The 17,646-nt window shown below is 36.2% G+C and overlaps 1 protein-coding gene across 20 annotated transcripts in view; it reads left to right on the plus strand.

Moving 5' to 3' along the window:
- Nucleotides 1-17,646, plus strand: part of SUPT20H (SPT20 homolog, SAGA complex component) — a 39,606-nt gene that overhangs the window by 3,914 nt on the left and 18,046 nt on the right. For 8 of the 20 annotated variants that reach the window (XM_033410058.2, XM_049701358.1, XM_033410061.2 and 5 more), the window contains 11 exons: nucleotides 2,017-2,052; nucleotides 2,710-2,768; nucleotides 3,237-3,303; nucleotides 5,979-6,108; nucleotides 7,116-7,219; nucleotides 9,638-9,754; nucleotides 9,969-10,022; nucleotides 12,472-12,611; nucleotides 14,423-14,579; nucleotides 14,679-14,735; nucleotides 17,236-17,307. In XM_033410058.2, coding sequence (XP_033265949.1) covers nucleotides 2,017-2,052; nucleotides 2,710-2,768; nucleotides 3,237-3,303; nucleotides 5,979-6,108; nucleotides 7,116-7,219; nucleotides 9,638-9,754; nucleotides 9,969-10,022; nucleotides 12,472-12,611; nucleotides 14,423-14,579; nucleotides 14,679-14,735; nucleotides 17,236-17,307 — 993 coding nt within the window. Of the gene's footprint in view, nucleotides 1-2,016; nucleotides 2,053-2,709; nucleotides 2,769-3,236; nucleotides 3,304-3,605; nucleotides 3,647-5,978; nucleotides 6,109-7,115; nucleotides 7,220-9,637; nucleotides 9,755-9,968; nucleotides 10,023-11,077; nucleotides 11,230-12,471; nucleotides 12,612-14,422; nucleotides 14,580-14,678; nucleotides 14,736-17,235; nucleotides 17,308-17,646 lie in introns of those variants that run through there. The other 12 variants (XM_012537603.3, XM_049701361.1, XM_049701364.1 and 9 more) reach the window with 7 other exon arrangements.

A 17,646-nucleotide genomic window follows, 5' to 3' on the forward strand; every position in this document is an offset into this window, starting at 1 on the left:
GCAGGTTCGATCCCTGGTCGGGGAGCTAGGAATCCCACATGCCTCGGGACCAAAAAATCAAAACATAAAACAGAAGCAGTACTGTAACAAATTCAATAAAGACTTTAAAAGTGGTCCACATCAAAAAAAAAAAAAAAAAAAAGAGGTACCACAGTGTTCATTGAAGCACAATTTACAATAGCCAGGACATGGAAACAACCTAATTGTCCATCAACAGATGAATGGATAAAGAACTTGTGGCACATATATAAAATGGAATATTACTCAGCCATAAAAAGAAACGAAATTGAGTCATTTGTAGTGAGGTGGTTGGACCTAGAGTCTGTCATACAGAGTGAAGTAAGTCAGAAAGAAAAAAACAAATACCATATGCTAACACATATCTATGGAATCTAAAAAAAAATGGTACTGATGAGCCTAGTGGCAGGGCAGGAGTAAAGATGCAGATGTAGAGAATGGACATGAGGACACGGGGTGGCGGGGGTGGCGGGGGGAGAGGGAAGCTGTGGCGAAGTGAGAGTAGCATCGACTTATATACACACTGAATGTAAAATAGCTAGTGGGAAGCAGCAGCATAGCACAGGGAGATCAGCTCAGTGCTTTGCGATGACCTAAAGACATGGGATAGGGAGGGTGGAAGGGAGGCTCAAGAGGGAGGGGAAATGGGGACATATGTATGCATATGACTGATTCACTGTGCTGTACAACAGAAACTAACACAGTATTGTGAAGCAATTATACTCCCATAAAGATCTATTAAATAAAAAGAAAAAAGGCCAACTATTTTTATAATCATATGTATTCTCCGTCCTTAGGACTAGGAGGACAGGGTCTCTTCAACTTTTTCTTGATTTCCAAAGTCTGGCAATATTTATTCTCCCTACCCTCTTGGGATTTTGGTGGGTGCTAGGAGCTTTTATTCCATGCAACTTAGTAGACTGAAGTATTGGAGTCTGCAAAATAAAACAAAAATATAGATTCTTGTAAATAAAAATTGAAAGTTCTTTGCCTCTCAGTGAAATTAAAAATGACTGTCATTGTGAATGAAAAATGCTGTAACTCTATGTGATACCCAAACCACAAAACCAGAAAGAAATCAGTGGTGGTGTATTTGCTTAATTTTTTTTTAAATCTAGTACTTTTTTTTCTTGGGTATCATTACAGAAGAATGCTATACAAATGAGGAAGACAGTTAACCACCTTATTTCTCCCTCTTGCCTTATAATAAGGGTCTCTAAGAAATCAATGAAGGATGGGGATCTACTAGTAGATCTCAAATTGTACATGTAATAATAATACTATATTTTCATCATTTCTAAGATGCATTTGCTTTTACGTTTTAATTACTGAAGTGATAATGTGTCTACAGTCAGTGACATCTTACAGTTATAATTGGCAGCACGTTTTTCTTAATGTTAAATAATAATTCAGGCATATAACTGATGGTATCTTAAATTCATTACAACGTGCTAAGGATAGCCTTCATTCTATTTTTGCTAGGCACTGACCTAGAAACATTGTATTATAGTTTCTCTGAATAATATTAGGAATTTCTAAGTTGATATTAGATACCAACATAACAGCCCCCTCGGTTTTCAGGATTCCTAGCAGCTTAAGGGATTTTAATCTTTGCTTCACTTTAATTGCATACCTGATGGCCAGTATATTTTCCTGAATGGTGCTCTTAAAATGTTGATGTTTATAAAATGGTAGTAGTTACCATATCCAACCCTCAGCCCTGTATCAGCTGCACAAACATGGCCAGAGAAAATCATGGTAGCATTTCTTAACTAATTTGTGGTCATAATCAGGTGCCTGAGACTGCATATATTTTCTTTGTGCTATATTTTGAGCATACAATGGGGTGGGTGGAGGAGAGAAATAAAGAAAAATGTTAGACCTGTTTTAGAAAATAAAACAAATTTAAACACTTAATTAGAAAATGTTATATGTATATTAAATTATGTTTGTGTGAAAATAACTAATATTACCAAATACACTATTTACTTTTTACAGCAACAAGCTTTAGAACTAGCTTTGGATCGTGCGGAGGTGAGGCGTGACTAAGTTACATATTGAAATAGTGTTGTCTTTAATTGACAGAACTCAGTTTTAAGAGATTTTCTTATGTGACTGTCAAAGGAGTACGTTAATATTAGGACGAGTATGCAAATTTTTCTATAAATACATAAAAACTACCAGATGATGTTTGGATCGTCTGTTACTTAGAATGCTCAGATAATAATGCTGTGGAATAGAAATTGAATAACACAGTGGAATAAACATTTGAACAAGGTCATAGAGTTTCTAAAATTATGTTTCCTGTTTTAACAGATATTCTAACTGCTCAATTAAAGGGGAAAATAGCTCAAATACATAGAGTCCTTGTAATTGGGTATGCTGTGCATATTCTAAACAACCATAAAACATTGAAAATATTGCTAACCTGTGAAATCACAGTGGTGAAACTCTTATGATTTTGCTTATAATATAGTAAGTAACTATTGTGCTAAATTTTAGTGCAGTTTAAATTTCACTTGTTTGTAACATATATTTAGAAATTAAGTAGGTTGCCCTAAAAGGTATGATTTAATATGCATCAGAGACTTGAGTGACTGAACAGCCTTTTTAGCCTTACACGATTTATTAATACAGTTCTTCATGCAGTATGCAAAAGACAAGCTGTTTTCTTAAACTTCTCTTTTTTAGTATGTCATTGAAAGTGCCCGACAGAGACCTCCTAAAAGGAAATATCTATCTAGTGGAAGGTATGAATGCTTAATTAATTGATATCTTAGACTCACAGAAATATGATGATAGCCATCATTTATTTCATTCTTCCTAGACACTGAGCTAGAAATGTTCTGGGTACTTTGCATATACAGTTGACCCTTGAACAATGTGGGTTTGAACTGTGCAGGTCCACTTATTTGCAGATGCTTTTCAGTAGTAAACACTACTGTACTTCATGGTCAGTGGTTAGTTGAACCTGTCGATGCAGAGGAACCACGGATACAGAGGGCCGACTCTAAGTGATACGAGGATTAACCCCTGTGTTGTGCAAGGGTCAACTGTATTAGAAATTTCTAGGTTGGTGTTAGCTACCATATCCAACCCCACTTCACCCCTAGTTTTTGGGAAATTGGAGGAAAAATTACAGGAAAATTCAAAATCTTTATTTTATGATTATTATATTAACATTACTTTGTATACTGCCTTTGTTTATTAAATTTTAGAAAATCAATATTTCAAAAACTTTATGATTTATATATTGAAGAATGCGAAAAAGAGCCTGAGGTTAAGGTAAGTATAAATTTTTTATGTTATTACAACTTTTTAAATGTAGTGGAAGAGGGAAATTTGAAGGAATTAGATTTGAATGATTTATATTTTTGTTAGTGAACAAATATCTTTTCTAACCAGACTAGCCAGTTCTGCAGCTAAACCAGAGCTCTGGCTAATCTGGCACATGGCAGAGATCACCTACTTAGGTAGCAGAGGGGAACCATGTTTGCTGAGTAACAGACTATCTCATTGGGAAGTTAGAAGAAGCAAAGCCACCATATATATTATCTTTTGCATCTTTTTCTTCCTGAGAAGTTATTTGTAGACTGAAGACAGGAGAAAATTAACCTATTTCTTCATGGTGAGTTGCACTGGGAAGTTAAAACTATTACAGGATATGTAGGAAATTTAGATGTGATAATAAAATGTGAATTTGGTCAGAAAAATTAGTTTATGCCCAGGTTAACTTAATTCATTTTTATTTAGCATGAAAGTATGGGCAGTAGAAATGTAATAGAAATTGATTTCTTGATATCTTTTGGACCCTCAGGTCGTAAGGGCCTTAAAGGGCTCTACTGAGCTTCTGTTGTCTGTCTTTAAAAATGAATACCTCTTAGGCAAAAAATTAGTGGAATTCCAGTAGTATCTAACCTTTAAAATCTTTAGGAGAAGAATAATTGTGAAACCATGAGTAAATCTTATGGTATGGTTTCCATAAATTCTATTGAGATATAGTTGACATACAAGTTGAGTATGTTTGAAGTATACATTTTATAAGTTTTGACGTGTATTAAAAAAAACAAAATTTGAATAAACTTGAAGATCTAATTGGTTTTATTAAACGATTCATGAATTGGGCAGCATCTCATCTGGCAGAGATACTCTGAGGAGTTGAACAACATGGAAGGCTTTTATTGTAAGGAGGGCAGGACAAGGAAAGAAAATCATCAGCAAGGAAAAAATGAGAGTTCATTGGAGGAAAGTAAAAGTGCCAGAAATGATGGCTTTTTGTTGGCTGAGCTACAGGTGTTTTCCATTGGCTGGGCTGCAGTCCTTTCCCATTCACTGAGCTTGTTGCTGGGAGGAAGAAAGTCTCCCTTCCCCTAGTTGGGGAAGTAAAGGAATTGCATTTCCTGTTTAGGAGTTGAAGTTAGTTCTCTTCCTGGTGGGATCAGTAATGTCTTCCTGTTTGGGGTAATTGATGATGAATGGTGGGGCAGAAGAGCTCCCTCTGCAGTCCTTCCCCACTCCAGTTTTAGTTGAGGTTTCCTTTTATTAATTTTCACAGTATACACCCATGAACTGTCACCACAGTCAGTATAATGAGCATATCCGTTGCCTCAGAGACAGAACTAAGATAGGAGAGATACATAAATGAAGATGCTAAATTGGGGTTGACAGCCATTGTCCACCAGCCAGATCTGGCCCACAACATGTTTCTGTAAATGACCTTTTATTGGAATACAGCAGCACCCCTTGATTTATATCTTGTATGTGGCTGATTTTGAGGTAAATAGAGTTGAGTAGTTGTGATACAAACCATATGACCCACAAGACTAAAGTACTGTCTGGTCCTTTAAGAAAGACATTTTCTGACTTCCCATCAATGTGGTTAAAAGTTGCTTTGCTTTGCTCTTTAAAAATTTATTTTCAAAATGCAGTTTTTTTGATTCTATGGTGACTATAGATCAAGAATTTATAATTTCTTTCTGCATATGACTGTGTGTATATACATATATGCATGTTAAATATGATACTCAAAATGGATTTGTTTTTCAAATCCATTTTCAAATCCATATTCTATTGACATCTTTCACAAATAAGATTTGATGAAAGGATTTATTATAAGTGGGTTTCATTTTAAATCATATACATTTCTAAAATAATAGATTTTGATGTATGTGTGTTAGGTTCCCTGATAGTTTTTTGTTTTTCTTAGCAAAGTGGTTTCTAAGGAGCTGTTAAATTGAATTTACAGAAAATTACTTACGTCCTTTTAACCAGTTAGATATTTTTGGGTTTAACATTTCAGCTGATTAGAGCTGTTGAACTTGTTCGGATCTAATTTAGGCCATAATATATTTAAGAAATATACTCTGTAACAGTACAACCAAAGAAAATGCCCCAAATTATTTATGTAGATTTATACTTAATAGAAACTAATTATACATTATAGCATCTTTCTAAAAAATATTTACATTTAATGGTTTTCCTTTTTAAATATTTTTAATATTTGCTACTTGTGTACTCAGGTACATATTTAAGTGTGTTTATTGTTTTATATATAGATCAGTAGTTTTTCTTTGTGATATTAATTCATTTGCCTAAAACATAGTAATAGATCAAAATTAAGTTTACACAGATGTGGAAAGAGTATCAAAGATTAAGTCAGGGGCTTCCCTGGTGGCGCAGTGGTTGAGAGTCCGCCTGCCGATGCAGGGGACACGGGTTCGTGCCCTGGTCCGGGTAGATCCCACATGCCGCGGAGCGGCTGGGCCCGTGAGCCATGGCCACTGAGCCTGCGCGTCCAGAGCCTATGCACTGCAGCGGGAGAGGCCACAACAGTGAGAGGCCCGCGTACCACAAAAAAAAAAAAAAAAAAAAAAAAAGATTAACTAAGGTCTGATTTTTGTTAAATGATTGCATTCTTTGTTATGCTGGATTATTTTCATGAGCTCTGCCTCTTTTTAAAGCAGAAATTAAGAAGAAATGTGAACTTGTTAGAGAAGCTTGTTATGCAGGAGACATTGTCATGTTTAGTGGTCAACCTATACCCAGGAAATGAGGGATATTCTCTGATGCTCAGGGGAAAAAATGGATCAGGTAAGAACTTCCAGAGGGCAGCAGCCACGAAAATCCCTCTGCTCGGTCGGATGTGCTGTCTTTTAGAAGTAGTTTCTTAACCTGCTAAATGATCTGTCCTTCAGATCAGTGATGACTTGATAAAAGAAGACTTTGATTCCAAATGGTTCTCTTTATGATGTTTTGTTAGAATATTAGAAGTTACCTCTAGTGTGATTAGCCTTCTGGAATTTGAGAAGTATTCTGACTGAGGTCTTTGAAGTTAAATTATAAAAGACATTAATTTTAAAATACTTGTCGAAGTTTCCTTTCGTTCTGTTGCTATTTATTTATTTAAGATAGCATCAGGTGTTTTAAGGTATTTTTTTCTTCTGTGCTTTGAATATACTTTGAGTCTGAAGCTTTCAAAGTTAAGCAGATTTACTGCCTTTTGAAATGTTTTCAACATTTTATTTCTATTAATGTGAATATGAAAATAGAGTTTTAAAATATAAATACTCTTAGATTTCACTAAAGAGGCATTTAAATTTTGATACAGTGATGAAACTATGAGTTCTACAAGGAACTTACCTAGTTAAGAATTTTTTCTTGTGTTGGTTGTTAATTGTATAACACCAAGAGAATTTTGGTCTATAAGTAGTCATTTTTCAGAAGTGATACCAGATTACCCCTCTGACTTCCAGATTAGATTAAGCACTCTTCAAGGAACTTTTTAGTTAACAGATGTTGGAATTTTATCATATTCTGATTACTATACTGCTGGCTGTGATTTGTACTGTGATTGTTGTGCCAGACGTTTTTCCATAGTATGTTAGGTGTTTCCTCCTTTCTGCTCTAAAACTGTATACAGTTTATCAAGTTTTTTAGCAATATGTAAGGTGATTTATTTTTAAGACTTAAATAAAGAAGGACTTTAGGAGAGCTTTTGGCTTTATTCTCTTTATTTTTTATCAGAAGTTACTTAAATTATTACCTAGGCTTTTCGGTGAGGCTGATCACTTTCTGAAATTTTATGTTTTAAAATTAAGATTCTGAGACCATTCGACTGCCTTATGAAGAAGGGGAATTACTTGAATACTTGGATGCAGAAGAATTACCTCCTATTTTGGTTGATCTCCTAGAAAAATCTCAGGTACAAAATTTTTCTCTTTAAAATGTCCTTAGATTTGCTAGATATATGTTGTTTTGTGATGAAGGGTATTTAGTTGTATTCTCACTAGTGCATGGAACATGAAATGAGACATTGTACATAGCTATATGAAAATTGGTTTATTGTGGGATATTTATCCTTTAGGCTCTACTGAAATGTTTAGATTTAGTTGATTCTTCTAAAATTGTTATAACAATTAACTCATCCACTGGAAATCTCCCTATAGCTACAATCAAGAAATTATGAAAGAAACTGCTTACTTTCTTGGCTTTCCAGCCATACTATGGTAGTTTACTGAGGAAAAAGAAGCCATCAGATGGGAACTTCCATTTCCTCCCAGCATCCCTACATCTCTGTCCACACTTTCTGCCTGCCTTCCTGTTAAAATGGATGAAATAAGCTGTTCCTAAGGCATCTTCTCCACTTTATGTTCTGGATCCTTCTCCTGGTCTTGCAACTTTAACCCTCCTCTCTTCTATTATCTATTTTCCTCTCTCTAGTAGATAAAGAATATAAGCATACTGTACCATCTCTCAGCTTCTAAGAAAATCCTTTCCTGTTCTCATCTTAATTGGTGTCTTAGCAAAGTTCAGTGTAAATAACTACTTCCTCCTTGAAACACCCTTCTTTTGGCTTCTGAGACATCACCTTCCTGGTTTTTCTCTTCCCTCTAGTCTCAGTCTTTTTTGCTGTCATCTCTGTTCCCCCATAAATATGTTCAGGGTTCAGTCCTAGGGATTCTGTTCTTTAGTAACACCCTCTCCCTGGATGATCTCAAACAGCTTAATGAGTTTAAAAAAATGACAGTTAATCCCTTGCTTATCTCTATCACAATGACTATCCCACCAAGCTCCAAATATACATATTTACTGGGATATAGATTAGGTTCTTCAGACTTACCATGACAAAACAGAGCTTTTTATTTTTACCTCCCAAACCAGTTCTATTACCAGTCTTTCCAATCTGACAGATAACTATACTCTCACCTTTCACATTCAGTCCACCAGCAAGTGTCAGCTGTACCTTCAAAATATATGGTCATGACCTTCTATAGTTACCTTCCTGAACTTCCTGTTTTCATTCTAGAACCCTAGAAATCAGTTTTCCACAGACAACCAAATTAAGCTTACAAAACAAAAACAGAAAACAACAACAACACAGTTCCCTGTCTGAAGTTCTCCAGTGTCCCCTCAGTGTACAAAACCCCTGCCTTTCTGTTTGTCTTCACCTCCTGGTTCTCATCCCCACTCACTACACTCCAGCCGTCCGGGACTTCTTTCCATATTAAAACACACCGAGCTTATACCTGTCTTATTCATCTGCTCTTCCCTCTGCTCTTCTCATCTGTCCCAGATGTCTGGCCCTTTATTGTGATCCAGGTCTCAGCAGAAAATTACTCCCTCCGAGAGTTCTGTCTGAGCACACAGTCTAAATTAAGCCCCTCCCTATTTTATTTCCTCTGTAGCTTTCACTGTCTCAAGTTACCTTGTGTATTTGTTTACATGTTTATTGCCTGTCTTACCACACTGAGCAAGTATCTCACCACTTTATCTATGAAGCTTCTTGATAAAAATGACACACAGTTCACATTGTAGTGGCTCAGTAAATGTTGGTTAAAAAGCATGAGCATAATAATGACTGACAACATGGAGGTCACAGTACCCACTAAAAGTTCTGAATGGTGAAAACACACAATACCATAAGCGACTGTGGCAAGTGATAATTAGCAAGACTTGAGTGACAGATTCTTACCTTTGGACTTAGAAAAAGGATTAAAAAACAGTATCTTTAACAGAGATTATTATTTGAATTAATGTTAGCTTTCTTCCTCTTATTAGTAAAGCCTATCTTCTGGAAATTTTAGCAGAGCAAATATAGCAGTTGTATCTATAAGCTGAAACTCTGGCATGGTTATTGACAATTTATAATAATGACAGGGTTAGCAGAGTACAACAGTGAGCCAGTGAGTGTCAAGAAGAAAAGCAGGGACTTCCCGTCCTGGCGGTCCAGTGGTTGAGACTCCATACTCCCAGTGCAGGGGACGCAGGTTCGATCTCTGGTCAGGGAACGAAGATCCCGCAAGCCTCATGGCACGGCCAAAAAAAAAAGAACAGCGATACCAGTTATCTGTAACATTAACAGTATACAAATGCCAGATGTCATTCTATTACTAGCAAACAGTTAAACAGTGTTAAACTGCTTCTTGAGTCATGATGAACATAAACAGTTGCTTTTAAAGGGTTTATATGGTGGTAAATCCACCAAGGAATTCCATTTAAGAGTGTGTGAGTGGTCAGAAACATTACATAAGAATGTAAAGAACCTGAAACATTCAATATAAACCCACTTATTTAGGCTTCTGAAAAATGACATCTACTTATATATTTTCACTCAAAACAGGTTAATATTTTTCACTGTGGATGTGTCATAGCAGAAATACGTGACTACAGGCAGTCCAGTAACATGAAATCTCCTGGTTACCAAAGTAGGCACATTCTCTTACGTCCAACAATGCAGGTAAGGAATGTTTAATTAAGAAGTATTATTTCATTATAAAGCAGAAACTAACACACCATTGTAAAGCAATTATACCCCAATAAAGATGTTAAAATAAATAAATAAATAAATAAAGAAGTATTTCAGATTTTATTTGGAGTTTTACTTATTAAATGTCTTCATATGTTTGTATGCCTATACATTAATCTGTTTTTTTAACTTTTATTTCTTCTAGACTTTAATCTGTGATGTACATTCAATAACAAGTGATAACCATAAATGGACCCAGGTTAGTTCTGTTTTTTAATCCCAAACAGTAATATATAGGATGAAACAATATTTACTAAGTTAAGCAAAAGATATTTTCTGCTCATAATTCTATTTATGAGTAAAGTTTGGGATTGATTTATGAGCTTTAGAAGTTAAGGGTCTCTACAAAGATGCAGTAATCCTTCAAGGAACTAACAGTTCAGTCCCAGTTGCTTTTAGGGCATAGTATAATAGGGTGAGGCTGACCTCACCCAATTGAAACATAGTTTTGTATCCCCTCTCAAACAGAATGTTTTGTTGTGGATACAAATAGATGCTGATATTCTGTCATCTAGGATTCTAAAGCAGACCTAGCTCGTCTTGTCTTTTTGCCATCCATACTGGTTGTAGCCCTAGGGGACGTCTCTTACCTGGAGACGTCTCTTATCCGGAGAATAGCCAGTTAGTCCTCCAGTGCTGGCTCAGTATATGTGAGGTGCCCACTCACAAGAGTGTTCACTTATTTCTCTGTTACTATAAAGAGGTATAGTTAAAGTAAAGAAAATATCAATAATGAGAATTATTCTAGCTGTGAAATATGATTATAAGTTAAGATTCAGTTCATCAGTAACTATCAAGTGTTGTATTGTAGTTTGGGCTGTAATCTTTTTGTTTACAAGAAGGTTAAAAGCTATTAAAAGAATATTCAAAAACAAACTCACTGGTCATCATTGGAGGTTCTTAGGGCATTGATTTCTTACTCTGAAGATTGGTAAATAATGGGAGAGACCAAAGCCTTTATTCTGCCTTTTCAAGGAAAATTCCTTAGAAAAATTTCAGCTAACAAGTGTAAAAGAAATGATAAACTTTTAAAAATGTCATCAACTTGGAAGTCTTAATGAATCTAGATGGCTGTATTTCTTAGATATGAAAAACCTATAGTCTGTCTAAACTGTCTGGTGTAAAAGTGGGATAGTCAATCCTTGTGTTCCTCCTTGCGTGGCGGACGAGAAAGTATACGGTAGTACTGTTGAAGAGCTCTTGTTTAAAAAATAGACCCTTAATTTAAATCAAGCCTCTACATCTAACCAACAGTTTAAAAGTAATTTATGGAGTAAGAGAAACCATTAAATGACATGGATGAGGAAGCAACCAGCCAGACCCAGTTAAATGATACGCTGAGGAAGCAGTTGCTCAAATCCCAACAAATCAGTTTCATGAGAAAAGAAAAAAAGATGGGGGAAGAGGTGATCGTTACAGAATTTTTTTTTTTAAATGTTTGAGAGATAAAAACCGAATACAATGTGTAGGCCTTGTTTGAGTTCAAATTCAAACAAACCAACTAAGAATACAGTTTTGAGATAATGGGAATTTATCTAGACTGGATATTAGAGGTCCTTAGCAGTTAGCAGTGTGTCCTGAAGGATTTTTCAGATGAAATAATACAACATCGAAAATGTATTTAAAATTACTCCAGGAAAACAAAGAAAAACAAAAAAAAAAGAGGGGCGGTTAAATAAAATAGGGTGTTGGTACGTGGGTGTCATTATATTTCTGTTTTGTGTATTTTTGAAAATTTCCATAATAAGTTGAATAGACCTAGTGAAAGAAGCAATGTTTCTTTTTTCTTTTTTTTTTCTTTTTTCTTTTTTGCGGTACGCGGCCCTCTCCCTGTTGTGGCCTCTCCCATTGTGGAGCACAGGCTCTGGATGCACAGGCTCACGGGCCCAGCCGCTCCGCGGCATGTGGGATCTTCCCGGACCGGGGCACGAACCCGTGTCTCCTGCATCAGCAGGCGGACTCTCAACCACTGCACCACGAGGGAAGCCCGCAATGTTTCTTTTTTGAAAAAATTTTTATTCAGCAGTAATTAATTGATTCATTTGACTTTTAAAAAATTGAGTTAATAGCCATTAAAATATTTCAGAGTTTAAGCAAAAAAAAAAAGAAAAATAGGATTTAGTAAAGTAAGTTAAATGATACTGGTAAAAAGCCTGTATAAACTTTGGAATTGGTGTATATAGTTTATACAGTATTAGTGGAGTCATTTTTATTCTTGTAATGAAGTTAAGCTGAGTATAGAATGGGACTGTTATCTCAATTAGTGAAAGTGCTGTCATCTATCTTGGTCCTGTAAGCTTTGTGGGGACAGAGGATTTTACCTGTTTTCTTCATGATTTATCCACCCCCCCCCCCGCCCCCGGTCTAGAACAGTGTCTTACACATTGTAGGTGCTTAGTAAATATTTGTTGGGCTAATGGATAGGCAGTCTTATAATTTGACCACTTTGTACCAATTACTGAATTTCCATTAGTAGTTTCATTATGCTGTCAAGTTTCTAAAGTTTACACATTTAGTTTGGAACTTGAAATACTGTATTTTACTGTACTCCTTAGCAGAAATATTCCAAGGAATATCTCTAGATTAAGTGATATGTATGATTTGAAAATCTTAAATCTGGTATTGATGTATGCTCTTACATATTTCAGGAAGACAAACTTCTGCTTGAGAGCCAACTGATTCTAGCTACAGCTGAACCACTGTGTCTTGATCCTTCTATAGCTGTAACCTGCACTGCAAACAGGCTGCTCTATAACAAGCAAAAGATGAACACGCGCCCAATGAAACGGTAATTACCTTTGTGGAAGGATAAACCAAAAGAGAACTAGAGTGGTAGCTCTAAATTTTGCCATTTATAGTATCTTTTCCCTTTAAAGAATAAATGTGCTCTGATTTTTTTTTTTTAATATTTATTTGTTTATTTATTTGGTTGTGCTGGGTCTTAGTTGCGGCTCACCGGCTCCTTGGTTGCGGCTCACCAGCTGCTTAGTTGCAACACGTGGGCTCCTTAGTTGTGGCATGCGAACTCTTGGTTGCAGGATGCATGTGGGATCTAGTTTCCTGACCAGGGATCATACCCGGGCCCCCTGCATTGGGAGTGTGGAGTCTTAATCACTGTGCCACCAGGGAAGTCCCTGATTTTTTAAAATTGGATTTTTAATTGTCTTTTAATACTTTTATTGTGTAAGAATTAGGATTTTTTTAATATGTACTCTGCTTTATATTGAAGTGATGCATTTTCTGCATTCTTTTGAAGAACAAACTACCTATAAATTCAGAGTTTGTTCACCAAAAAGAAATTCTGAGAAGAGACAGGTATGAGCAGAAAGAATAATTTATCACTTTCTAATACCAGTTTAATTTTTGTTAATATTACCTTTAAAGATACAATTTATAATTTCTTTTAGAGATCTGGGAAAATGATCACAGTTTGAGAAGTCAGTTTCTAACTAAATGCCTTTTTATAACATGTTAATTTGTCTTAGAATGTTTTAGCTATCTCTTCTAGTTAATGAAGTAAAAGAATGCATATTAATTCAGACTGCAGTTAAGAATGCATATTAATTTGGTCTGCAGTTATAGTAGGCTCATCATTAAGTTATCTTTGCATAATTGTTTGAGTTGCCCACTTTGGATCTTCTTCAAGTTTGAAGGGGCTGAAATAACCTACCCATTTTCTAAATTCCCTGCTTTACTACGGAAATAATATATTCTGGGGAAAAGGTGCAGCTTTGGAAATAGTGAAATAAGTCCATATAGTATCCATTAGCAGTCCTATAAAGTCTCCTAGTATCTCTGTCCACATCTCTCCACGCCCACTGCCAGTGCCTTAAGCCAGGCCACCATCATCTTCATCTTGACTTCTGCAATAAAATCCTTCCTAACTGGTCTTCCTACTTCACCTTCGCTTGCTTCTGGTCTGTTCGCCATATAAGCAAACCACAGTAAATGTTTTGAGAACCTCAAAGCCGACCATGCCACCACTTGCTTAAATTCCTCGAAAACCATCCCATTGTACTTCACATTCAGTCTAAACGCATTATCATTCATCTGCAAGGCCCCTGCCTTGCTCTTTGACCTCATCTCCCATTGTGTGGACCCTGATGCTCTAGTCCTCCCTTCATTTTTCTGTTTTAAAAATAAGCCAACTTTGTTCCTGCCTCAGCACCTTTTAAAATTCTCTCTCTCTGCTTCAACTGTTCCTTCCCTGATCTTTCCACAGCTTGTTCCTTCTTGTCATGTCTCAGCTCACGCATCATTTCTTCAGAGTCCTTCCCTTCCCTAATGTTGCCCTCTCTATCACGTATTCACCACAGTACCCTGGTTTTTCTCCTACTGCTTATTGTTATCTGGAATGATCTGACCTGTTTACTTGTATATGTGTGTCTTCACTTCTGGACTGTCAGCTACGTGGTAGCAGGAATTTTGTTAGTCTTGTCCATTTTTATTTCACCAGTGCCTAGAACATTCCTTGGCAAGTGACAGTGTTCTACAGATATTTGTGATTTAATTACACATTTAACACCTACTAATTTAAACCATGTTTTTTCTGAGTTTCTTGTATTAGCTTTGTGTATTTCTAATCTCTTAATATTTCAGGTGTTTCAAGAGATATTCCAGGTCCTCTCTGAATCGGCAGCAGGATCTGTCTCATTGTCCACCTCCTCCTCAGCTAAAATTACTTGATTTCTTACAAAAAAGAAAGGAAAGAAAAGCAGGTCAGCATTATGACCTCAAAATTTCTAAAGCAGGAAACGTAAGTATATATTTTTAAATGAAGCTTATTATCATACCAAATGCCTTGCCTTATTTTCAGTGTTCAGTGTATTTATTTATACTCTTTTTAATTTTTTAGTGTGTGGATATGTGGAAACGGAGTCCCTGTAATTTGGCCATACCTTCTGAAGTGGATGTAAGTCAGTGCATGAATTACACGTCCTTTCATGTAAGGTTCCTAAGTTTGACTAATAGTAGTTTAAACTTTGGGAAAACAAAGACTCTTACTACTTCTTTTTTTATTTTATTGAATGAAAGATTCTTTAAATTCTGTAGTGCTTTACAGTTTTCAGAAGTTTCACACATGTGATTTTATATAATCCCATAATAACCCTTTTTTTCCCCATTACCCCTATATTGCCCCTCCCCCCTTCCTTTTCCCCACTGGTAACCACTAGTTCATTCTCTCTGTTTGTGCTAAGACTCTTCTTAAGTCAGCTGCTCATTTTCAGAAGCTATTCTATTTTCACATTAACTTGTCTAAAAATGTAACTCCTTAATATAGGTCTATGTTTAGAGCAGGAATAATAACCAAAGTATTTCAAAATGTGTAAAAAGATGTACGTATTACATAATATGCATAAAATGACTGATTTTTTTCATAATATTTCATCATAATTTCCTGATAATGCTTTTCTCGCTGGCTAAATTTAAAAATTAATAATATTGGAGCAGTAGCCAAGATTAGGAACCTTGGGTGGTATTCTTTGCTGGCCCATGAAACACATGAACTATAAATGAGCAAAGACAGGAAAGATAATTTTGATGGGAGGTTCCATATTTTTGTTTCCCCATTTCTCCTATTTTTATTATTCACTCAATTCTTTAGAATTGGTCAGTTATTTTAGCAGATGTTTGCTCTGTGCATCCTTCCCAGGCTAGCACATGTATAATTCTTATTACCTTTGATTTTTAAAAAATTGTCAGAAGCATCAGAAGTACACTGTATATACAGCTCAAGAGAGTAAGCCACATTATCTTTCAGTAACTTATGCGCCCCTCAAGGAACGTGGCCTGAGAAGAGATATTTAGTGTAAATACCAAAGTGTGGGATTTAGCTTCGGAGGGCAGTCTGGATATCTAAAGCAGGGCTTCCGAAACCTTAACGTACGTAAGAATCACATGGGTTGCTTGTTAAAATGCAGGTTCCAGTTCAACAAGTCTGGGCTAGGACCTGAGATCCTGCAATACTGAAAAGCTCCTAGGTTGGTGGCACTGGAGTCCACAGACCACGCCTTGAGTAGCAAAGCCCTAATAAAAAGTGTCTTAGCCTAACTCAATCAGTTGAAGCATCTAGGATACCAGTTAAACATACACACTTAAACCCTCATTTCAGACCTGCTTACTGAATCAGGTCTCCAGGGGAGGGATATGGGAATCTGAATTTTTACCAGATGTCCAAGTGAATCTGTTACTCTTAGAATCATGGTTACCAGGAAGATGAGAACTTTTGGTTCACACAGACTGGTAGGAGATACATGGAATATATGGTTCAAGTCTGACTAGAAAATGGGAAAGATTTACAAAAATTTTTACCAATTCTAATGTAACTTCCCTAGTCTCTTGCTAGTTTTGTCCACACTGTTACATGACAATTCCTGTTCCATTAGAGACCCAGCCAAAGGAAATGATCCAGATCCTGGTCCTAATCACCTCGCTGACATCCCAGTTTTCCTAAAAGTCAAATGTAATATCACCTTACGGAGCATAAAGAAGAGGCACTGTCCAAAACAGCAGCTGTGTTTATTACATTTATTTAATGGCAAAAGAGATTCTAATTTCGTTTTATTTATAAAACCAGTTGGTCTAATTGAATATATATCAGGAGAATTTTAAACTACTTAAGCATAAGTAGTTGGTGTTATTAGCGATTCAAGAATTTTTGTGCTAAAAAGTATAGTAACTGAAAGTGGGGTCTGGCTGCTCACCACTTAAAAGACAGTAAAGAGGCCAGTTTGGTGGAAAGTTAAGTTTGCTTTATTTTAGATGCCAGCAGCTGTGGGGGAGAGCAGACGCCTCTCCAAAGGCCGACTACCGCTCCTGACAATCAGGGAGCAAGAGCTTCTATACACGGAGGGAGGGGGCTACATGCAGAAACAGTACAGTCAGCTCTGACAGTCGTCTTGAAATTGGTCATCAGTGGTCTGACCAGCATCTCGATTGTTTTAGGGACAGTTAATCTTCACTTCTAGGGTCAGTTTGTTCCCATTTCTTTGAGGCTAGTTCTCGGAATCGTGGCAGCTTATGGCATGGCTACAGCCTGGTCATCATGTAGTTGACTCCTTCCACCTGGTGGGGTTACAGTATCTACAAGACAGCTCACAGGATAGGGCTCAGAGTATTATCTATAGCCCTTGAGGAGGAACTAAAGGGCCTTGACTTTGCTCCATTACTAAACTATTATTATTTGGTCTTCTTAACTGTTTTCCTTTGTTTCTGCATTTTCTCACTTCTCTGATTAAACTTATTCTTTGGCTAAAGTTTTTCCACAGACAAAAGCAGGGGGACGGGGCAGGGGTTGGGTTGGGGAAGGGTCCTGCCCCGTTTCAGTGTATTGTATTAAGTTATTTAGGTTTTTCTCTTTGGTCATAATACTGATTTCATTATATCTGATGTCTCTTGATTTGATTGCTTAGGTGGAAAAATATGCCAAAGTGGAAAAATCTATCAAATCTGATGACTCACAACCAACAATCTGGCCAGCCCATGTAAGTAACCATTGCAGTCTCCATTTCTAATGATGCTGTTTCTAATCTGGGATCTGAATTTATTAGACATATAAAGTACAGTAGCCTTTATTTTGGTATCTTCTTTTGTTTGTTTTTCTAAGAACTTTCTGGGAGTTCAGTGAATTAAAAAAAGGAACAACAATTTAGTTTTGTTTTTCATAAAATGCGGTTTCCATTCTAAGGACGATTTTAATGCATAACTGCATTTTTACTTTTGTTTTGGTCCCCTGTTGGTAGTTGTGATTTGTTTTCTGTTTCAAATTAATAATTAATAAGTTATTCTAAGGATATTTTTAAAGAGAAATGTTTTGTGTATGT

This window comes from Orcinus orca, chromosome 18 (assembly GCF_937001465.1).
Source record: "Orcinus orca chromosome 18, mOrcOrc1.1, whole genome shotgun sequence".
Lineage (NCBI taxonomy): Eukaryota > Metazoa > Chordata > Mammalia > Artiodactyla > Delphinidae > Orcinus > Orcinus orca.